The sequence below is a fragment of the Syngnathus scovelli genome, chromosome 6 (genome assembly GCF_024217435.2).
Source record: "Syngnathus scovelli strain Florida chromosome 6, RoL_Ssco_1.2, whole genome shotgun sequence".
NCBI classification, from domain to species: Eukaryota; Metazoa; Chordata; class Actinopteri; order Syngnathiformes; family Syngnathidae; genus Syngnathus; species Syngnathus scovelli.
Window position 1 is genome coordinate 7,398,708 of NC_090852.1, and position 24,520 is coordinate 7,423,227.

The 24,520-nt window shown below is 43.4% G+C and overlaps 1 protein-coding gene across 2 annotated transcripts in view; it reads left to right on the forward strand.

Moving 5' to 3' along the window:
- Positions 1 to 24,520, forward strand: part of znf423 (zinc finger protein 423) — a 106,917-nt gene that overhangs the window by 62,058 nt on the left and 20,339 nt on the right. The window contains exons 14-19 of one of the 2 annotated variants that reach the window (XM_049723931.2): positions 48 to 584; positions 682 to 866; positions 1,463 to 1,875; positions 2,116 to 2,329; positions 3,196 to 3,280; positions 5,850 to 5,870. In XM_049723931.2, coding sequence (XP_049579888.1) covers positions 48 to 584; positions 682 to 866; positions 1,463 to 1,875; positions 2,116 to 2,329; positions 3,196 to 3,280; positions 5,850 to 5,870 — 1,455 coding nt within the window. The remainder of the gene's footprint in view (positions 1 to 47; positions 585 to 681; positions 867 to 1,462; positions 1,876 to 2,115; positions 2,330 to 3,195; positions 3,281 to 5,849; positions 5,871 to 24,520) is intronic. The other variant, XM_049723934.2, reaches the window with a different exon arrangement.

Here is a 24,520-nt window from a genome sequence, read left to right on the forward strand (position 1 = left end):
ACAGTACACCCCAAAACAGACGCTCTAATCCGGTTTGTGTCTCAAAGGTCTCAAGCCCAGGAAGTGCATCTTCTGTGGAGAGACGTTTGGAACGGAGGTGGAGCTCCAGTGTCACATCACCACTCACAGCAAGAAGTTCACCTGTCGTTTCTGCGGCAAATCCTTCCACGCCATCGCACTGTTGGAACGACACCTCAGGGAGAAGCACTGCATGTTCGACGGGGGCAGCATCACCGGCAACGGTGGTGGCACGGGGAGCAGCAGTAGTCAGAACGGCACGCCGAATGGACTGACTCAGTCGGTCAAGAGAGGAGGAGCCGGCGCTGGAGGCGCAGGCGCTGTGGAGAGAACGACAGTGGCGGCTGCGGAGCAAGCCGACCTCCAGAACATGTTGAAGAACAGCGTTGCCGGGGTGGGAGGAGATACGGCCAATAACCATGAAGCCAGCGGGGGTGAGGAGGAGCTGGACAATTCTGAGCCCATGTACGCCTGCGATATTTGCGGAGCAGCCTACACCATGGAGTCGCTTCTTCAGAACCATCGGCTGCGTGATCATAACATCCGACCCGGAGAGGATGATGCCGGTAACTGCTTATTTTTGTTTTTCCAACTTGAATCATATGCAGGATTGATAAACACTCTCAGTACCATGTCAATTGTGAATGTTTACCAAATGACCAGGTTCTCGAAAAAAGAAGGCCGACTTCATCAAGGGGAACCACAAGTGCAACATCTGTTCCAGAACGTTCTTCTCTGAGACCGGGCTGCGAGAGCATGCGCAGACGCACCGCGGCCCCGCCAAACACTACATGTGTCCAATATGTGGTGAACGATTCCCCTCTCTGTTAACCCTGACAGAACACAAGGTATGATTACGCAATCAGAGCCTCTTACTGTATGCACTTGGCTATGATTTTCTCCCTTGGGTCAAGGCAAGGATACTTTAGTGGGGCCCAAAACAATTGTTTTGTTGTTATTGTTTTTACAAACCCAAAGAATTCTTCAAAAAATGCTGGCAAAAATGTATTATTATTATTATTATTATTATTTGTATTATTTATATATATTTATTTTTATTATTAGTATTATTAGAGAGGACAGATGGAAATACGGTAATAAATTCTCACCAAAAAATCTGAAAATACCCAAACGTCAATTATCTGACCTGGGACTCGGGGCATATTTTTAGGGGGGCGAGGGGGGACATTGTCCTCGCGGCCCCCTCTCTTGTTCCGCCAGTGACTGTATGCATATGCAATGATTGAGTGGAAGATTTACACCTTAAGCACGTTCAAATGTTTAGCTCCTGTTAAAATGTACCGTTTCATTCTAACATCTGTCTGTTTAAAAAAAAAAAAAAAAAGTCTTCCCATCTAACGCTAGTTCCTTCAGCATCATTATTATGACCTTGTGCTTTATTAAAATGACATCTTTCCCATGTCTAACACATTTCCCTTCACAGGTGACTCACAGTAAAAGCCTGGACACGGGAACCTGTCGAATCTGTAAGATGCCCCTGCACAGTGAGGAGGAGTTTATAGAGCACTGCCAGATGCACCCTGACCTCCGAAACTCCCTGACGGGCTTCCGCTGCGTCGTCTGCATGCAGACAGTCACCTCCACCCTGGAGCTAAAGATCCACGGCACTTTCCACATGCAGAAACTCTCCACTGGTTCTAGTCTGGGAGGAACTGGAGGGGGCTCTGGGAACGGAGCAGGGAACGGTTCGGCCTCTTCCTCCCCCAACGGGCAGTTGCAGCATCACAAGCTGTATAAGTGCGCCTTCTGCCTAAAGGAGTTTAAGAACAAAGGAGAGCTGGTGAAGTTGGATGTCAACGGCCTGCCTTATGGACTTTGTGCCAGCTGCATGAGCAGGTAACGCCCATGCGGTATTATGTCATAGTTAGCACCGCATCTATTGTTTTGCTCATTGATATTCCTCTAGCAAGAGATTGCAATAAATTGCATTTTTATACTAGGTTGGAATTTTTCCAGATTCACATTCTCATCCATTATTTTGCTGTAGACTGAAAACAGATCAAAATTGCATTAAGCCCTTTAATGCATTTCTGGATTAAAAATGACTTGAGAAAATGCCATCTTTAATTCCATCAGGGGCACTAATGGCCAGAGCCCCAACCAAGGAGGGGCTCTCACCCCTGGGGACACGCAGGGAGAGAAACCCGTGTCTGGGCTCAGGTGTCCCGAGTGCGGGGTGAAGTTCGAAAGCCTGGAGGATTTAGAAAGTCATGTCCAGACCGATCACCCCGAGGTCAGCCCCGAAACGAGTTCAGCGGGGAAGAAGGCGGAAGCTTCGCCTGCACCTAAGGTGAGATGTCATCACTAACACCTGTCGTTTTGGGAAGATACGTTACGATTCATGCGACAAACAAATAGACAATTAAAAAAAGGTTCAGGGGACTTCTTCCAAAACTGAAGTGTTGCTGTTTTGCACTGCTGCTGTTTTCTGCAGTTTGCTTTCGTTAGTGAGGGTGGGGAGGGGAGGGTGGTGCGGGTCTGCCCACTGGGTCCTGCGGCTGGGGTGTGCTGTGGCATGATGGGAGCTGCGTGCTCTACTTGATATTGACAGTCAGGCTCCTTGGGACCTGCCGCATGTCTGTGTTTGAGTGTTGTTGTTGTTTTTTTTTTTTTTTTTTGCCTGTGTGTGTGTGTGTGTGTGTGTGTGTGTGTGTGTGTGTGTGTGTGTGTGTGTGGGAGGCAGTTTTCAGGGACCCTCTAGCTTTCCTCCACCTTTGTTTCAGCATAGCTTGACAGCACAGAGAGGGCCAAATGGGCTGTGGGTGTGTTTGTGTGTGTGTACGTGCACATGCATGTCTATCAAGGTGCAAACGGCAAAGACACGGTGGTATTGGGGCCTCAGTGTATTTATGTTTGTGCATGAGTGATTGCTGTGTGCCGTGAATGAGTAAACAGGTCCTCTGCTTCTTTCTCGTTTTGTTTGTCCAATTTTGTATAATTTTTATTTCGCGCCCGTACACACTTGGTTCCTTTATTCCATTTGTGTTAGGGATTCTGGCATGTAGCCTTAGCATCTTTCTAAATCAATGACAATTTGTTCAAATGAGAAACACATTCAGCATTCTTTAATATATCACGGCCACCTCGGCTTAAGACTAATATAGATTTCTGTGTTGACTATTTAACAGAGAATTTCTTTATGTGTGTTCTTCGCAGAAAAAGACCTACCAATGTATTAAGTGCCAAATGACATTTGAGACGGAGCGAGAGATACAGATTCATGTTGCGAATCACATGATCGGTGAGTGAGGCACATCTCCCCTTTCGTCTTATTTCCATTAAGTGCGTTGTGTGTGTGTGTGTGTGTGTGTGTGTGTGTCTGTGTGTGTGTGTTGCCAGTCTTGGCTAATGACAATGTAACATGTACCTTCTTGTGTTTGTGTAATATTGCTGCAATGTTTCCACTATGTAAAACACTCACGCACACACACAAACGCAAACGCGGATAACAGTATGAATGTTAAACTTGACGCAGCTCCTTGTAGTGTTTTGAATTCTGTGTACGCTATTTTCCAAACCTTTTCAGCTCAAGACCTACAATTGAAATGTTATTCATATTTGGAGATTTGTCATAAAATTAACATTGGACAGTGATAGAAGACACCCATTAACAAATAAAATCAACATTCCACAGAAATGTTAATGATCAATAAAATTGCATTTTATGCTGACAATCATCAACTCAATCACAAAATGAGCTGCACCTCATGCTAGGTTTCAACTTTCAATTTGGGGAGCCCTGCTTTTATTTTTAAGTGTATTTAAAAGTAGACATTGCATATGTCGACTCCGACCTTCTGCATTGTTGAATTTTAGCAAGCTATAGCCGCCCGCTGCAGAAAGAGTAACCTAATAATTAATAAACGAATCATCTAAGGACCTTTAGCATTTAAGCGAAAACATCTTCAGTGGGTAGAAGTCGACTTTTTTGGTTATTATTTTATGAGCTCACCCTTACTTACCAAGACACTTTCTCTCCTCTTGCAACTAAAACTGCTGCCTTAGCATCTCTGTCGTCATGGAGATTAACGAGGTGGACTCATGAGTGGTTCTCGGGGGGAGGAAAAAATGTGTGTGGGATAAGATGTGGGTGTTCGTTCGTAGTATGCTGACATCGCCCAATAATGTCTGGAGACATGACGTGAAGTGTAGACCCTGTGCTTCACCCACACACCCATTGACACATTTTAGTAATACATCACAACAACGTGATTCCCGTCTACTTGTGTGTAATAGGCAATGTTCCTCTTCTTTGGTTATTTTAACCTTCAGCACATCCATTTCTCTCTCCTTTATCTTCTTGGAATTATTCTCCTTCTTCCTATTTGATCAATCCGCACGTGGTTTTAGGTTAATTAACATGTTAATTGTGTGACGCAGAGTAATTATGAAATTAAGGCAGATTATTCTGGGAAGCTTTTACTTGGTGACAGGAAAGCAGAACCTCAAGATCAAGTGATGTTGGCAGTATTTACGTTGTTTTTTTTCTTTTGTTCTTTGGCTGCTCACTGGCGACCTTACTTTCTACAAAACGCCAAATTTGTAACTCATACTCGTGCTTATCACAGCTCTGACTGACTGCGGGGAGAAGATCAAGGCAAATAATGTGAGTGTCACATGGCTCAATGGGAAATACATGATGCCCCCCACGGCCCTGTTAATTACGCTGTCAGATAAAGAGGACGAGAGACAATGTTTGGGCCGATAGAGGAAGTCGAGGTCCAGCGTGTCTTGTCAAGAAGAAGCCCTCGCGGCACTAGTTTGAGTTGGACGGCAGCTTTTTGCGGCTCAAGGCAGCACTTTATAAAAAGGTTTTCTTCACCTCTAGTTTGAGATGCACTTGACAATTAACTACAGGCAATTGAGAGGAACTAAATTTTTCTTGAGTGTTTTTTTTTCATGGCCCTTTACTGCTTCTGAAGAAGCTGTTAGTTGTCACTTTAAAATACAGTTACCCTGATTAAGTGTTTGTATGTTCTTTTATGGTGACCACGTGCAAGTCAGTAAATGATGAGTGATTAGAATTAGTTGTAAGCTTTTGGTAGTTATTTTCGAATATTTCTCAATGCCATTTTTAATATATCTTTTTAAACTTTGTAGGATTTAGCCACTGTTGCTTTAGCTTGCCCATTGTAGTTTTTCATCATTGCTTTCTTTAGTTGTTTGTAATCGGGACTAAAAAAACAGTAATTGTCACTTTGTGCCATTCAGCTGCAGGTCGATGATTTTTCTTTTTTTTTATGTTGAGTTTTGTGCTCCACTGAAAGTTTCAACTGTCTGCCTTTTCACACACACACCGCACGCTTACACACAGGCGCCCGAGTCCTTGCCTGCACGCTAATGTCCCACTAATCACCTCACCCTGAATTCCGCAGCATGAGGCCCGACCTCTCCAACATGTGTAAGACACTCTTAATATTTGCACCAGCTCTCTCAATACACGTGCTTAACACGAAGCCGTGTCTGCTCCAAACACGCACACAGCGACCACATACTGTGCTGGATGTTCGCCCTCCACTTCTGCTGCCTCTAATCAGTGCAAGTCACCAATTAGCATACTAATTGTGCTTTTTTTGATAAGGCTTTCTCTTCAGACTAAAACCTTTTACTGTCAGCTCATTTTCAACCTTTGTTGAATTTGAATTAGTCATTTTCTGAAGTTTGCGAGACACCCTTCAAATATACTCTATCACACGCTTCCCTTCCGTCCCCAGACGCTCACTCAAAACATTTAACGGTACGTATTACTAACAGTGCCCGTTCTCTCCTCCGCTCTCCCCAACCCCGCCTGCCATCGGGATGGCCCGTAGAAGAGCCCGCCTGTCGGCAAGGTTTGTCCCCTTTCTGTCTCACACTCTGAGCAAGGCAGCTAGCATTCCGCTGCCTCACTTGCCCATCAGCATCTCATTGACAGTTTATGACTTGCATCGCACTGCATGATCAAGCAGTAATACTATATAGAATGTGTAATTTTAAAACATCAACACATGGGAGGAGGTGGGGGGGTTATTGTACAGGGCACATTTTGGCACGGTTAATCCTCTCTCCACGTCCACTCTCCCAATCCCAGCTGCATGCTTCATTGTCCCTCCCACTCCATACACACACCCACGCAGACACACACAAATGTATTTGGTTGTCCACTCACCTGGATCTAAGAGTTTCCCAGTGGGGAGCGCCCGCTAATGATGTGTCCTCGGGATGAGCTTTACTTCCCTATTTTCATTAGCGTAGTCCATTAATGTTCTTACATTACCCAATCACATTCTACTGATGACTTCCTAATCACCCGTAACTCGAGGGTGCGTCCTTCCAGTATGGCTTCATATTTAACGTGTGCTGTTGACTACACTCAGTCCATTTATGAGACCCTATGCGGGAAGCAAGCCCTTAAATAAACCCAGCAGGATCATTTCTATATGCGGTCGCCGGTTCAGAATCGTAAACTTGAAGTCAACATGCAGTCAGCCGCTCTATTAGCTTGCGGTGGGAGCGTTGGAGCGTCTCGCTGGTGTCTTTATGCTTCGCGACCTTACACTTGAATACACTCAACGATATATATTTGTATACGTGTGGCAATAAGCGAGGTCTGGCCTGGTTACTCTGTGTCACCCAAGACTTAATGAGGCGCGTAAGAAGCTTTTAGAGGGAAAGGGGGTGAATAATGTGGCACACGGTTTATTCACGTGTGTGTGTGTGTGTGTGTGTGTGTGTGTGTGTGTGTGTGTGTGTGTGTGCGTGCGTGCGTGCGTGCGTGCGTGCGTGCGTGCGTGCGTGCGTGCGTGCGTGCGTGCGTGCGTGCGTGCGTGCGTGCGTGCGTGCGTGCGTGCGTGCGTGCGTGGGTGCGTGTGTGTGTGTTTTTATGCTACCAGCCAGACACATTGGTGTTTTCTTCTGCCCTGGTGCACCTGAACTAATAAGCCTTAGACTAATCTGCCCCGTTTTTTTTCCCCTCTCGGTGTGTGACTTCACTAATGCTCTGTACTTAAGAAAACACTTAGGCTCACCAGTCTTACATGAAATTGATATCACAACAAGCATAGGGAGATTTGCCAACGTTCCTCAACAGCAAGTATCAAAGCTAACTAAAGTCTTAAATAAACTGGGGGAGAAGAAAAGGTACTTAAGGAACATGGCTAATCCCATCATAGGCGCAAGCGTCCAGTCTGAGAGACTTTGAAACGCCACAGGAAATGTCTTGTCTCTGTGGATGGGTTTAAATGAGTTGTTGTTTCTTAAATGATGGAAGCATTAAAAGCATTTTACACACTGACCCCCAGTTGCTCTCGCTGCGACAGACAATTAATTGAGAGGTTTAGCATGTAACATGAAAGCCGCGAGCGTCCCTGCTAAAGTCGCACAGGATGTCTTATGTGTGATGTCAGCGGGTTTCAAGAGACTTCAACTCAGGGAACATCTAAGAAAAAATTGCTCCCCAAGTTTTTTTTTTTTTTTTTTTTTTTTTTACAGGCGAGTAGCATGCTGGGTTAGTGGTCTGCTTTTTTTTTCTACCTTCCTCCCACATTTCCAAATAAATATCATGATTCTGAATCTTTGACATGGTTGTTAATCATTTCAAATAACAAGCTTATAATATCTTAACATTTAGGTCCTGCTCAGGGATGTTGACGTTGGTCTTGTGATGGTATGAACGTAGGAGCAGATGACAGCCCGCCCTCCCCCTCTGTCATGTCTTTCATCCATCCCTCCATCTATCTAACCATCTAGCATCCTTCTCTACATCCCTTCCTCCCTTCTTCCCCCGCCACCTGGAGCCAGCGAGCCATGACACCAGAGGGAGAGAGGGAGTGATGATGAAGGGACAAGGGACTGGGAAGGAGGATCACAGAGGGCTAGATGAAAGATGGGGAGGATGAAAGTTGAAATAGGACTGATTGTAAATTAAATAAGATCTGAGATTTTGCTGTGATAGAATTAGCCATCTTGATGATATATTCATTGTTAGGTGCGTTAAAATCCACTCTTGTCTTTCAATTGTTTGAACACGATAGACAGTCAGTGACCCGCATGTACTTCCTCTTTAGTGTAATTGTATCTACTCTGCTAGAGAATAGATTTCAACCACAAATTAACACCTATGCAGCATTATTACTTCCTCCATGTGTGTGTTTTGTGTTGCGTCTTGAAGACCGGGAGCATGCAGCCCCCCTGGAGAGCTCATTTTGTCGTCTTCTCGCTTGATTTACTTCTTACTTCTGCTGTTTATTGCCAGTCATTACAAGCTGTTTGGAAACCTAATAGGACACACTGACAAATAGACAGCAGAGACATGAGCCAGATAGTCATGTATGTGTTCCTGGGAGGATATTTGCACAAGCAGCACCCTTTTTACTTAACTTTTATGTTCAAAGAATGATTGATATCTTTTCTTGAACTTTGTGCACGTACTGTGTGTGTTTCCTGAGTGTACTGAAGGCCGACTACGTATATTTAGCCTATAGCTTACCCTACCTGCATTCCCCCTTTGTATTCTCGCGCTTAACTCAAGCCATCCAGGTGTGGCAGCGCCAGCTGGCAAACATTTACACACAAACACGTTTGCGCGCAAAACACGCTGTCGAGCTTCTCCTTTGCAAGGCTCTTTGCCTTTACGCGCTTCATAAACAGAGGCCAAGCAACAATTAACTCGCTGCTTAATTTGCTAACTATTTTGAATTCATTTTGTGCCGTGACAGGCGCATCTGTCACAGCTGGTGGGGAGTCAGTATGTGTTCGTGTGTGTGCACGTTCGTGCACACGTTCATGTGTCAGGGTATTATTTAGAATTTAAATACAGTGTGATTAAAGACTAGACGTAGTCAAAACAGAATTTTATATGTTTGTAACAAAATGAGGCAGTGTCACCAAAATAGACATTTTTAAATGCATTTGTTTGTTTTTATGTCATTTTCTTGACCCACTAATGCGATTGTTTAGCGAGCAGTCTCGGCCTTACCCTTGATTTTGCTCCAGATCTCTCACAACCTTACTGACAAGTATAGTATATAGATGGAGGCCTTGATGCCATCTTCCATTATTTTCCAAACTTTAGGAAACCTATTAGATTTATTTTGCTTTATTTATTTACAAAATAAATCATGCCACACAACCAAGTCAAGTCAAGTCAAGTTTATTTGTATAGCCCTAAATCACAAACAACCAAACTGAATACTGAAGATCATTGCAGTCTGCTCACAAATTGACTTGCCCTGTTTAATTAAACACATGATGTTCTGCCTACCGTATTTTTCGGACTAAAAGTCGCTCCGGAATATAGGTCGCAGTAGCCATAAAATGCACAATAACGTGAAAAAAAACATATATATAGTAAGTCGCTCCGGAGTATAAGTCGCATTTTGGGGAAAATGTATTCAACAAAATCCAACACCAAGAACAGACATGAACGAGCAACAACAGGCTAAACGATAGGTATGCTAATGTGACATAAACACAAATGAAGAGCTGAGAACGGGCCTGACGTAACATTCAGAGTTATTCAAATAACTATTACATAAATAACACGTTTATAAAACCATCTGTCACTCCAATTCATTAAATCCATCGATCGCCCTTTATGTCAACAATGGGTGCGCGCCGCTGACGGCGCTTGCACTTCAAAATATTCCACAGGCCCATATAACGATATATAAATTATATATCAAATAACTATTATATAAGCAATAATATTATCAAACCATCTGTGTCACTCCAAATCATTAAATCCTTCGTTCAAATTCCTCGTCCTTTGTCAACAAGGCCGCGCGTGCGCCCTGACGTCAGCCTCGTCGTTATTCCACAGATCTAGTATATAACTATATTGTAGTGTTAACAAAGTACAAGGAAAGACGTGGGTTTGGTAAACGGCTCTTTATTTAACATAAGAGTTCAACGAGCCAACAACTACTGAACTGTAACGATAAAAACATATACAAGTTGCTACACGAAATAAAATATATCAAATACTACTATAATACTATAACATAAATAGTTCACTGCCACACAGCCCCAAGCACCGGCGTTGACCTCCAGACATGTGGCGGCGTGGACTTCCATCCCCGGAGGTGGCACTTCCAGCCACAGAGGTGGAAGAGAGCTCCATAGAATAGGACCGGGCGTGCGTAAAAGCCATGTCCGAGCCCCATCCACCGTCCTCGGACAGCCACCCGGCTGAGCACCGGCCCCCGACTTCCATCCACGGAGGTGAAAGAGAGCTCCGTAGAGTAGGACCGGGCGTGCGTAAAAGCCATGTCCGAGCCCCATCCACCCTCCCCGGACAGCCACCCGGCCGAGCGCCGGCCCCCGACTTCCATCCACGGAAGTGAAAGAGAGCTCCGTAGAGAAGGACCAGGTGTGCGTAAAAGCCATAATAGTTTTTCAAACCTTCTGTGTCACTCCAAATCATTAAATCCTTCAAACTCTTCGTCCTCCGTGTCACATACAAACAATGCCGCTAATGATGCCGGTCGTACGTAGGGCTCTTCGTCACCTTCGTCATCCCGTGATCAAATCTTTGTCCTTTATGTAAACAACCGCCGCGCTGCTGACGTCACTTGAAATTCAAATCATAGTAATCCCTTGCTACATCGCGGTTCGTTTATCACGGTTTCACTTTTTTTCCATTTTTTTTAATTTTGAAAATTTATGAAAAATTTCACATATAAGTCGCTCCTCAGTATAAGTTGCCCCCCCACCCAAACTATGAAAAAAAAACGTGACTTATAGTCCGAAAAATACGGTATATGTCTCAACAAAAATACATTCCTTATTCATAAGTAATATTTATTTTATTTATTTTTCCCCTGATGATCTCTCTTGGCCTCTCTTGGCACACGTGGTTGACACATTGGCTGGGAATCACTGCTTTATTCTATACATGTTATATGCTAGTTGTCATGGTGTGTTTTGGTATTTTGATTGTTGCTGTTACCTTTGGAACTACTTTGTACATGGGTGGTTGAAGGCTTTGCGTGGCCAATGTTAAGTATTTTGTAAATATTCTCTATTTATGCCTTCATCTACTTTCCCCAGTCTGTTTTGTGTCATCCTGCTGCTATCTAACAAATAAACCAAAGCAAACTGTGTCAAGTACCATCTCACGTCCTTGTGCGAGTAACAAGAAATAAACCGAGCGTAATAAAGGGAAGAAGCTTTATGAACGTTAAGCTGAATGAGGAACCCGGACGAGGGACAGGATGGATTGCGCGGTGTCGGGAGGGGAGTGATTTGTGGCAGGTTTTGGCTGGCACTCAGTACTCTTGCTGAGCAGCTGGACTTCATTAATGGCCGGTGTTAATTACAGGACTTGAGCACATGTAACACACACACACACACACGCGCATGCCTATAAGTACAGACACACAACTACAGACTGGGATTCAGGGTCACCTTGCTAGCTAGCCTTGGTTGAACCAGCAGAGTGATGGCTGGATGGTGCCAAGCATTAATGGTGTTTTGACCATTTATATTGAACATCTGGCATGATGTCACATTTTAAAGTGCGCTCGGTAAATAGATGTACGGCGCTCGTGTCATGTTTTTCTATTGGCCGGTGGTTATTTCACACGCGATTAAATAATATTTTACAAATATCAATTAATTAATAGTTAAGTGAGCTATCATGAGTAAAGATTAATAGTGCGAAAATGTACTCAAGGCAAGCTTTAGAGGATGCTGCAGATCCCATAAAGAGAGATGGAAGAAAAGAGCAGCAGCAGCACAGTAGGAGATGGAATGCAAAGCCATGCTGGGAATGGTTGAAGGGGGTCGTCTTTGACTCTTAATTACACAGCACAGCCGAGGAAATTGCAGGATGGAGATGGAGGAAAAGAAAAATAACTGTACATTGATGCTCTTATCTGCTGTCTCTAAGCAGATGTCGACCAGGCTGTTCTCTTTATTGCTGTTCAGGCCTTGTGTGACATATACACACGCGCGCACACATCATCCGGGATAAATCAATGTGTTCTGGTTTCAGTAATTTCCCATGGTGCTTTGCTTTGCGCCCCCTCGGGTGAGTGAGGTGACAAAGCCAACCGGAGGAGACAATCTCTTACTTTCTGCTCTGCTGTTCTAAGCTGTTGTTTGAATTTTTATTTCCTCTCCTCATTGTGTTTGCTCTGCGTGGTCGCTTTCATTAACGGGCTTCCTCTTAACACTACCGGGGTGTCATCGTTTTACGATGGAGGTTTCTCCCTTCAGAGGTAACGTAACCCAATTTGTATGTAAAGCTAATGCAGCAGTGAAATCATAATTACGTTAAATATTTTTAGTTTTAGCGTGCCACTTGATGTGTATTATTAGGCCGATGCACAAAGGGCTTAATTACATCCAAAGTACATTCAACTAGTTGTCTGACCAAATGTCGGACATTCAGTCAGTCAAATTTCTTCACCGCCTCGTGGACAATCGGAACTTAAAGATACCTCACACTATTTCACATCACACAACTGCAGGGTTGCTTCAACGTCATAAACAATAACATTGCTTTTGTCTGCCATGACTTAAGATAATGGAGGTTTAAAGAGGAGTAGTACAACTCCTGATTGATTCATTGCTGTATTAAAGTCTGGTCGTGAGATTTTTAGTCTCCTTCGCCAGCAACCAATTTCCAATCCCTTCTCATTCTTGCACTTCCTGGATGAGAGCTTCTCATTTGCGACCGATCCAGCCCGCTAATAGTGGATGGCAAGCAACAAACCATCCGTGCCAAATAAACACACACACTCGCCATAGTGTGTACAAACACGGACATCTATCTGGAAATACACACGCTACGATGCTCACTTATGCGGTGCTGCAACCGTTCCCGGCTAGACAGACACATGTACGAACGAACACGTCGGTGCGTTGAAACGCGACATGTGTGCCCACGTATTGGCGTAGCACTCTGTAGCTCCCCGCCGCATCGCCCCCGGTGCTGTGCTCCCTCTCTGTGCCGCGCCGCACCGTACCGCCACCTCCTCCTCGTCCTCCTTCTTCGCCCTCCTCCCCCGTCTCCCAGTACATCTGGCACGCTCAGCTGCCGAGGAGCGCCATAATTATCCCGCCGGAGACGCACGCTCGCAAAGAGCGTACACACATATTGTGACGAAAGCTCACGCGCACTTGTCTTGGGCGATCCGCGCTGCTCCCTGCTGCTCTTCGTCACTACCGGGGCTTCATTAGAGTGCGTGCGAGTGTGTGTTGATGCATGGTGCTTTTGGAGACCATCCAGATGTTTTTCTTTATAGTTGAGGAGTTGGATGTGTCCTAGATGCAACTGCCCGAATTCTGCTGCACTTGCTGCTCTTATATCTTGTCTTGATCATGTCGGCGTCTATGTTAGGGTCGGACATTTCGCTCCCACAGGCAATTAACCAGCAATTGACTTCATGTTTGCACCCTGGTTGCCCTCTTCTCATACACGCGACAGCACAGCAAATTCTTATTACTCTTTAAGCTCCCTGCGCCAGTATGTAAATGTGCAGATTGAAATATATTAAGTGGACGTTAAGAGAATTTAATGAGGATTTATTGATTGATTCATTGATTCATTGATGGATTTTACTTTGACATTAATTTTACTTTGACATTTATTTTTGATTGCGGAATTGCCAAGCCTCTACTACCGGCCAGTCAAAATGTTGGAGGCCAGTGCCAGGGTGCCTTTAATCACACCTAGTCTTGCACTTTGCCTTCATTGTATGATTAGTTTCAGACATTTGTGTGGGTTTGAGTGTCAGGCTCCTGTGCGACCTGCTGCGGTGGCTCACTACAATCGTGTGTGTATGACTTCCATGGCCATTATCTGCCAGGCTTACCGCAGTGCCAAAAGCTACTATGCTTTGTGAAAGGTGTTTGGAGACACCACCCACACTTTTTAAAAATACATAGCCATGCTTTTAGCACCGCGGGTAACTAAAAAGCACCGGTCACATGAATGTCTGCTACTCAAAGTCTCTGAAGACATAAAACAATAGAAGTAACTTTTTAGAATCATTTCATTGTTGCATTTGACAATCGTACTGTAATTGCTCCCCCAGTGATTTATAGTCAATGACAGTATAAATGTAGCTTTGTGGTCAAATCAATTTGCAGTTTGACACCAATCACTTTTACCTCCGACCCATATTATATTATCGTTTTGATTGTTCTTGAGTCTCATTTAGCTTTTTATTAGCATAGACTATAGAGAAGGGAAGCTGGGTTGAAAAAAGTGTACCATGAACTGAGTTTGTAGAATATTAAACACTGAAATAATGAGGATAAGAAACTAGCCTTATTATAATTTAAAAACTTTTACTGTGGTCGTTTGATAGACTTAAATTAGGAATCTCTTGGAAAATCAAATCTTGAACTATTGCGGATGTCTCTTTTATAAACACAAAGCGTTCAACGGCATCAAAGTGTGCTAATGTGCTAATTTGTCTATCCATCAGTGTATTACTATAAAGGACGCACGGGCTCTGATTTCTCGACTAAATTTTGGACAAATGGCTTAACGGATCAATAGCTTCCCACCGGCGATATTTGGTATCATTGCATGTCTTCCCCATTAACACTCCAGGCTGCTGTCTCCATGGACCTGAATTATTCATACAGCCAAACCATCACAAATATGTGCACCCAAATAAACAGCACACTCACACAAAAATGAAAGTAGAACCCCCCCAATTGTTTTCTCAGTCTCACTTTAATATTGATTTTGCTAGGGGGTAAAAAAATGGCTTAACGCCCAAACAAAACTGTGCTCTGTAAATTCCTCTTCTTACTCACATCATCACCCATTTAGTTTAATAACAGCCATTATTGCCGTTAGCAGGTTAGCAAATAGTTTTTCTACCGCTATAAAAAGCGCTGGCAAAAAAGGTTTTCTGGTCTTCTGACTAACACTGCAGCTGCTTTTTTACTGATACTAAAAAGAAGCCGCCTCTTGATTTTTAACAGGTGATTAAAAAAAAATAGGTATAAAGAAGTTGTTGCTATGAAAAGTACATATAGTGTATTGTAAAAGAGTTTATTCTCACCAACTGTTGCTGAGCTACACCTCATGCTGCATCGGATGTCAGTTCAAGCTACACTGCACTATAATTCATCGGTTGTTGCTATGCTCTGCTGTCCATATTCCAGTAATGATGCACAAGTGCCTGTTTAGTATGTGACACAGTGTTGGGTGTCTTACACTCCAGCTGAATCCAGATGAGCTAGCCATGTGTTTGCCTGAATGTTTGTGCGTGTCGGTGTGTAGGCGGTGGGTGGGTGGGTGGGGGCTTGTGCCCCGAGGCACTTGGTCCTCAGTGTTTGGCTAAGGGGGTGCAGAGCGACCCTCATCCTTGCCCTGATCAATGTGCTGTGTGGGTGTGCGGAGATGTGTGTACTGTATATCTCGTTAGCACGAAGCCGAGGGGAGTCCGGGGTACGACGCTTCGGTCCCAGCACCTGAATCTATCATATATACATACATATTAACACAATCACGTACACACAAACACACTCGCTGACCCTGTCTGTCATCATTTCATTTTCTCTGAATGTTGCTAACGCGTGCACACATTGTACATACAGATTGATTATGTACGGCGTTCGCAGTGTGCTGCAGTAGCGATGAGCTTTAAGTACAGGCTAGGTCATATTTATAACCAAATGCAGATTAGAGTTTGCATGTCTCCAATCAAAGAAGATTTGATGCCTATCATGGGGCTGACATTTTTATTCGTCTCGATTTGGTGGGATTACGATGTGTATGGCTCATTTCGAGAGCATATGCTAATGGGTTCTTGTTATCATTTTGCATTATAAATGAAGTTATCAGTGCTGTAAATGTGCCATTGTGTCATTTTCTGCACAGCTCTCCAATAAGATGATCTTGATGCATTCACGTTTTGTTTTTTTTAGTTAAAATCGATTTTCTGATTCAAATCATTTTCTACCCCTACATTCAAAATAATGTGTTGTGTGGGTGGGTAAAGTTTCATATCAGTGTTGGTCTTTGTGAAAGCACGTGGTTTGCACATTCACACCTTCTGACAGGCTCCCAGCTGCATGAACTCACCATATGGACCATGCAAAATAAAAGGGAGGGGAAGAATGTGTGTGGGTGTGTTTGCGCATGTGTTTAAAGCAGACATCAATGAAAGGTGCAAGAGTGTGAAAGTGGCTTGTCTCATTACAAAGGACACCTTTAATTACAGCAGAAGTTTGCTTTCAAATGGAGCGTAAAACAAGGAAAATTACACTTCCTTCACACACACACAATTCTGTTTGCTACCTTAATGCTAGTGCTAACACATAATGGGGAAACAGTATATATCTCAAGACACTAATGTACTTTATTTTTATTACTCTGATCATTAACACAGTGGCAACTGTGTCTGATCATAAGTTAAGAACATTTGTTCGCCCCTGTGTGATCATCACTCATCTATTTTTTTTTCACTTTTCTAGAATATGGTTCCTTGAGCCCTTTTGTTTTTTTCTTAATTTTTCTCCCACTCGCCTCCTTTTTTTCCACTGCAGGAAGAACTAGAATTGCAGGGTGGGGGTTTTAGGAGTTGGCAGTCCAAGCATGGAAAGCATGGACTCCTACGGGGACTCACACAGCACACATCACACACACACACACACACACACACACACACACACATTGATGTATACACTCAGCGCACACACAAGGCGGTCCCCAAAGCCAGGGCCGAGGGACTGTGCGCAGAGAGCAGCTGTAAGGCCAGTGGACTCTTACTGTACTTCTTTGTTCAGCTCTGTCTCTGCTCTACTGCTCCTCTCTTGTTCTTTCATTTTCTTTGTAGCCGACCCATCTTTCTTTTGTCCGCTGCAGACATTTGCCATTTGTACTCTGTTTTGTTTTACTACACTGTATGTTGGGAAAATCAAACATGGCGTGACCCCCGCCCCAATACCGTATTTGTTGAAATAAGCCAAGCTTTTAATTACCTTGGGATGGGCAGGGATTGATGAACTGATTCTTAGGAATATCGTCAATCGATTTCCTTGATCTAATCGAGGGTAATCATGTCTAAGATTGGATGGGCAGGCATGCATCTTATTTTCAGTACTCATCTAAGCTTCTTTTTGTCTGCTTTTCACACTGTGACTGTGTCTTTGCATGACGGTGTGTTATGCTTCCACCATAACACACATGTCCACCATGCACGTTTATTTGTGTTGCGTCTTAGTCTTCCATGCCAGTTTGGGAAGTAAAGGGATGAAAGGAAGGATCTTTGGTCACCACAGTGATCAGGCTAATTACAGCGGCTTAAGTGCTTCGCCCGTGGTTATTGCACATTGTCACAATACTCTGCTGAGCACTTGAGCTGGTGTGTGTTCATTTTTAAAGACCATGAAAGCTGGCTTTTAAACCTGGTGCTACTTCAATGTGATGCACATGCACATTTGTAAAGAATTTGATTAGATATACTCTCAATGATATTTAAACTGGGATTAGATTTTTTTTTTTTTTTTTTGCTCCCTGCTTTTATTATCAAACATCTAGTCATGTTGGGTCCAAGTTCCCATTATTTACATTCTTCCTTTTTTTTTTGTTGGCTATCACTCCACCCCTTATTTATTGAACAAGCCTATATTGACTTCTTTGCTTCTTACCACTGCTACTTATCTCTAATTTTTCTGTAGCATTTGCATTTCAAACTTTTTTTTACCAACAGAGAATGACTTAGTCCTCAACCAATCAGTCTATTTTATTTTTAAGTAAGAAGTATCCCACAATGTAAAAACAATGGTCCCAGTGCATGGTTAGAGACACTCAAAATATAAATGACATTAAATCAAAACATTTGCTGTTGTAAATCAAATTTGCTGCAAGTGAATGTCGAGGCTCGAAATAACATTTTGTAATCAAAACATCCCTGTGCATGGTTTAAAACAAACCTAAACTAAATGAGCATTTAAAAAGCCAAACAATAGGCCAGTGTGGCATGTGAAGGCTCAGCCCACTTCTGACTGCCAATAAACCCAACCCATCAGCCTGCACATAGTGTACACTATGCATGCAGCCGTTTATAGTTTAAGCGTAAACTCCTTAGCGAGTCGCTAAATTAATTACTCTGGGATGAGTGTGTGTGTACGTGTGCAATGAAGGTTTTGTGTTGCATGGTGCTTGTGAAGCCCTAATGGAGTATACCGTGTGTGTTTATGTGCTCCCAGGCCGCTGTTTACCGCTTAGCGAGCTGGAACTAATTTACTAATTGAGTTTTGTGATGGAAGGCAAAGACGGGGAAAAGTGGAATGGAATATAAAGACTTTGAGCCGTCGCAAACTCGATGCACTGGGAAAAGAAAGAAGAGGGAAAAAAGATGGCGAGGAGTATGTGCACGGGGAAAGTGGCATGGTACGACTTGGCATCCTCTCAATGTCTGAGGAGAAATCTGCTGTGTTGCTGACAGGGACTTGTCAAGCCCGCTGCCACATTATAAAGAAGGCTGTCAAATCGGTGAATTCATACCAGCAGCAGGACTTGACACGATTGACATTTGAAAGTATGATTGTGAATTTGTGTTTATGCTGTGAGATTTGAATCCATATCTTTGTGTGATTCATTTGTGTTGTAATTGTAAATAAATGATTCTGACTCAGCCACTACTTACAATTAGGTTGAAACTAAGGCAGGAAGATAAATATTAAGAGGAGGCTGCACGGAAGACAACGGGGAGACTCTGTGAGTGAGTCAGAGGAGGTGAGCGAGGGGCGGGTCTGGTGAGTGAGGTGATGGGGGAGACTCTTGGCTGCAGTTGTAAGGCGAGCCGTGTCAGTACCAGCTGCTTCTCTTTTCATATTTCCCAGCATCCCCGAGGAGCACTGACCCAGTGATGTCTCCAAAGTTCACGCTTAATATTGCAAGGCCGAGAGGCACTTTGGGTTTTGACCCAATCCTTTGCGTTTTTCCAAAATATTTCAGGCCAGGATAAAAGCATGATAAAAGTTGTCTTACTGTAGCATCGTTCGGATTTATGGTAAGAGGTTGCGGGTTCGATTCCGGCTCCGGCCATCTTCTGTGGCGTTCGCATGTTCTTCCCATGCTCGTGTGGGCTTTCTTTGAGTGGTTTGATTTCTTCCCGCACTCCAAAGACATACTATATGATAGGTTAATTGAACACACGAGTGTGGTTGAGAGTGCGAATCTATGTGTGCTCTGCGATTGGCTGGCAACCAGTTGAGGGTGTTCCCCGCCCCCTGCAATCAGCTGGAATAGGCTCCGTTAGAATGAAGCAGTTTGGATAATGGATGTATGAATTTTTAATATTTTGTATATAAGTGTATTTAGGGTTCATCCTCATTATTTCCCAAATATTTTGAGTTACATTTTTTTTTTCAATGCCTTTATATGAATGGTATGCAGATTTTGACTGTTCCTGGTCCCTATCCCCACAATGAGCGGGGGGTCCACTCTTTCTTCTCCACCACGTTACACCTGAGTTCCATGCACAATCTGTTGGAGGTCTTGATCACAGTGTTAGTATATCATGTGCTACTCCAATACTAATACTGATCCATAATCTAATAATTTGACAGACTATGAGCTCTGCAAAAGACATTTATAAAAAATAAAAAAAAGTCATGCCTGGGTGAGAATGGTGTCAACTTGTTTTAATCAGTCACATTGATTATCATAAAATTTCCTGTTTCATTTCGCTCTTGATCTTTATGCCTTCATCCCCGTGTAGCTCACCATAGCCGCCTCCGCAGCACCACTGCCCCCACCCTCTCTCAGCGGTCTTCCTGTTCTGCTCGTCTCTCCTCCCTCCATCTCTCCGTCCCACCCAGGGAGAGCAAATCCCTCTTTTCCTAGGTAGGAGTGCAGGGAGGAGTGGTCTGGCTTAGATCTCAGCCCCCCCGCGTCATCCCTTCATCAAACCCCCCTCCTGCCACCACCACCCCCATCCGTCTTCTCTGTATGCTCATGTTAAATTACATTTTTTTTCATGTGTCTCTCTTTCCCTCCCTCGTTCTTCCTCCTCGGCTTTCCCATTACCATTACATTTGAATTCTCGCATCTAGCACGTCGCTACACTTGTATAGTGGATTGGGACCCAACTGGTACAAAAACAATCCATCATTTTACAAAGTTCATCTCATTTTGTTTAGCGCAGGCAACATGAAGTGTTTGTGTCTTGTCGGACACAAGCTTTTCGTTACGCACAATAACAATACCTCCTACTCTATTCCTATCATAATTATTAGGTTGAATTGTGAAATCTGGGAACATAATGGCTTGATGGAATTACACTAGATGTCAATTGCGTTATCATTTTCCTTCTAAAAACAGCAAACACACATGTTTTAGACCTTGTTTTTGTCTCTTTTTCATTCCCCCACCTTCCCGTGTCATGTCCACCTTGGATGCCTCTGTAGTTTGTTCCTCCAGTTTTGTAAATGAGCACAACCATCCTGTCTCGACCCCCACCTCCTCGCTCGTTTTAGTTTGCCATTTGCAGCCCCAGTGCCGTACCTGCTCTGCCCACATCTTTCCAACTTTGCACTTTTTTGTTTTTACGTAGCAAGCAGGGGCTTGGTCCAGTCATTAGGACCCGTTTTCCTCTGTTCTTCTGTGTGTCCTTTACATACTTTTTTTGCTGCCGTCCCGTGTCCCCACGGCCCCGTTACAGGCCTCTGTTAACGGGATGGCGCTTACTGGATAACTGGCTTGTTTGAGAGAAAGGCTGCTCAAATGAAAGGAAGTGAGGAAAAGGGGAGACACGGGTGACAGAGAGATCAGGATGGAAAGTGTGCACTGGGAGTTCTCAGGGAGGGGCGGTGCACACTGTGTCCTCACACAATTAGATGTTTGATTCCGGCGTCTAGCTTGTGCAGAAAACTGGATATGTGAGCTGCAGCAGTGTTTGTCCAGGAATGAAGAATAAAATGACATTCATTTGTAGGGCGAAAATATTCTGCGTATGAGGATAAAAAGAAATTATTTATTGTACTTTATAAAAACGTTGCATTGTATTTAAACAGAATGTAAAGTGCTGGACAGTTGTGTGTCATGATTTAATGTGTGAATATATGTTTTATGTATGCTGCGCAATATACCGAAAGAATATCGATATTGCAACATCGGGCCGTGCATATGTCCAAGACACGCATTAAGTTTCTTAGATAAATGTATACATTTATCTGAATTTGACCTATCAGGCGCAAACTTAAATATGGCAATCAGTGGTTGAACATTATCAAGTGTAATTACAATTCTTTAGCTAAGAATACATTGAAATTATTTTGCTGCATGAAAAAAAATATTCGATGATACTAGATAATTTTTTTTTCGAAATAATATCAACAGATAGCATGTTCTGAAATGTTGAAGCTGAAGACACATGGTGACAAATGGAGTATTAAGTTGTCAACAGCAGTCTTTACTCAGACTTTATCACAATGAGTCATCATTTGGCCCTTTGTATTTCCTTTTCTTCGATATACAATGATGACTGCATCCGATTCATTTTGGCCTGCCACTTGTTCCGTCTGCCAGTGATCACAGACTAATCACTTATCATTTTGACAGTGTGATTGTTGCATGTCTGGAAACAGCTGATGTTTCCCGGGGTGATTAAACAATGTTCTCTCAACCCTTCATCATCTTTGGACCACCCATTTATCTCTCTCGCTCTCTTTTTGCCTCTGCCCTTTTTTTCTCCCCCACTCTCTACCCTCTTCTTCCACTTGCTCCTTGAGTACCATCGCTAATCATCATTCCATGGCTTCCTCCCCAGCTGCACAACATTAGGAGATGAATGCATTAATAAAGCCCACACACACGCCGACGTTAGCACACGGCAGTGCTGACAGATTGGCCTCGTCGTTTGCTGTCATTAAGTGAGGATCACCGGCTCTCCATCATTAACCGTGTGAGTTATGGAAAGCTCTCATACAGGAGCTGGGCCTGTTTGTTTTATGTAGATGGACATGTCACCCGTGTGTATTGAATCATAGTTATCAATATTTTTTTCTCATTGTACAAATGAAATTAAAGTTGCTGATGTTATATAACCTATTCTAATTAATACTGGATTTGTCAGATACTTATTATCCAGCAAAATCCAACTGTTTTTATCCATCTCTTGGGGCAGCCTTGTAGTGACACACGCTGGCAACAAAAAATTACATCACAGTGCTTAGGAGCATAGCTTGAGAATGTCACATGACCAAATCGAGAAAACAGGTGAACTTACCTGTCCACGCCCACTATGATGTCATTTTCAAGGGACAAAATGGCCACCCCTGAAATGGATACAAACGGGTAGATTTTGCTGCATGATTCATGTTAAAATAAAACACAAAACGACAAAATCAAAACAGCCATTTTTTAATCGCCTTCAAATCTAAATTTGTGGGAAATACCATTCAACGGCACTCATCTTTTTTCTACTGTACGATCTGGACACACAGATGCTCACCAACTATTAAGAACTATTAAGTCAGTCAGACCTTTAGGAAGCCACATCCACTCAACCGTGCGTGTCTTTGTGCGTATGGTGTTTTGTGTAGGGGGGATGAAGGCCCGCACGGGGAAATAGAGAGGGTAACAGGAGCTCAATGAGAGTTTGATATTTGACAGCTGATTAAGGAGAGACAGGGGCGCTCTGACAGGATGTCTCAATGGGACATGGGAGGTGAGACCAGGAAAGGGTGTTGAGCATTGGGTGGGGGATGGTGGGAAGAAGACAAGTTGTTGCTGAGAAGGAGTGAGAAGATATGGAATATTAATCAAAAAGAGAAGCATTTCCCCCTATTGTGTACTTTAGAAAAATAGCCGAAGGGAGGAATTGGGAAAGAAATGGCAAAGAAGTTAATACTGAAAGGGAAGGTGGAGATGGAAAACAGGGTGGGAGATGAGATAGAAAGGTGGCCTGCATCCTGCTGCTTATCCTTGAACACTCTTAGGAGGTCTCTACTTCCATCCCCCCCGTCTGTCTCTTCATCAAACACTCACATACACACACTCCGTGCCCGGCTGGCACACGAGGGTGCTGTTGCAATTAAACCAGCGCAGTATGGAGCCCAGATTGAGGGGGGGTCGGGAGGAGAGGAAGAGAGAGAGAAATCCACGCTGCATGAACACCATCCTTGGAAGAAAGAAGAGAACGAGAGAGAGTTACAAAAGGTGATGATGATGTGGAGTTGAGAACCAGTTGTTGTAGCTTTTAGAAATATGTAGTGGTTGTGGCGTACCATAGCCTATAAAAGATGTCAGTGTTAACAGTATACATGTTACTTACAGTGTCCACATACTGTCTAGATATGAAACAATTAACAATAAAACACACTCACCTAGTTAGGGTGTGTGTTTTTTTTAATATGTTTTTTCTTGACAGCTTGATGAAATTCTGTTGAATGTTTCATCTTGCTTGCAGTTACTGTGCATCCTCCCTGCCTGCTGTGATTGGTTCTTTAATTAGCGCCTAACAAGAGCCTTTCAGGAAGGCGGAGTACTGATTGGATGTCTTATCACAGTTAATGAGCTCAATTAAGTCATTAGGAGGGTCCTCTGCCTCCATTTCCCGGGGCTTCGCAGGTAGCGCGCTCTTTGTGAGACCGCAGTAGCAAGAGAGAGCTGACGGGAAACAATTATGACGTCATTTCCTCCTCACTGCGAGGATGCTTGACTGTGAGTAATTGAAATCTGATATTTAAGCTTCTGCTTTCCGAATATGAGTCCTATAGTGCAGAAATAAGCATCGTTGTATATGTGAGGCTGTTTTGAATGCTTAATAGGGATTTAGGGAGTGGGAGGGTGTCCAGGTGGGCTGTTGTGGTTCAAAACGCACATCTGGAATACACAGAGCACCTTATACCCAGATGAGTTGTTGTGTGATTCAACACACCCATTTATGAAATAATTGTTTTTTGTGTTCCAGAAGTGTGTGTGCATGCGAGTTTGTGCTGTGTTTGTCCAGACAACATCTGTGTCTGTCTGGTGTATTTGGACAAAATTTGACAGATGTTATTTTGATGTGGATTGAAGGTTGAGAGTGATAAATGACAAAGGGAGTAGAACAATGAACTCATTATACACACACACACACACACACATGCAGTGTCTCTGCTATGAAGTGAGCCATGAGACAATGTTTGGTCGAGCATGGTTGGCTGGAGTGGCAATTAGTAAAAGCTACATGTGTATGGCTGGCTGGCTAGACAGTGGTTCTCCAACTCCAGCTGTTACGTCCTTACAAATAAGCCCATTAGTTTCATTTGCGTATGCATACGCTCCAGTTAATGCAAACAAGTGTTGATGTACAGTATTTTATTATTGTAAACACCAATGTGGTTTTATTGTTTCCATAAGGCGCACAGATGTTGACCTGATTATTTGTTGTTCTCTAACTCCTGGGCAGAGGCTGGTTTTCAATATTTGGGGAGAGTCTGACAAAAATCCCAAATTGGCAAACAAACTGACAGATACTCAAGTTCGTAAATGTGTGTTTTTGAAAATTGTCACAGAGTGGCGCTCGATCTCTGCAGGTTC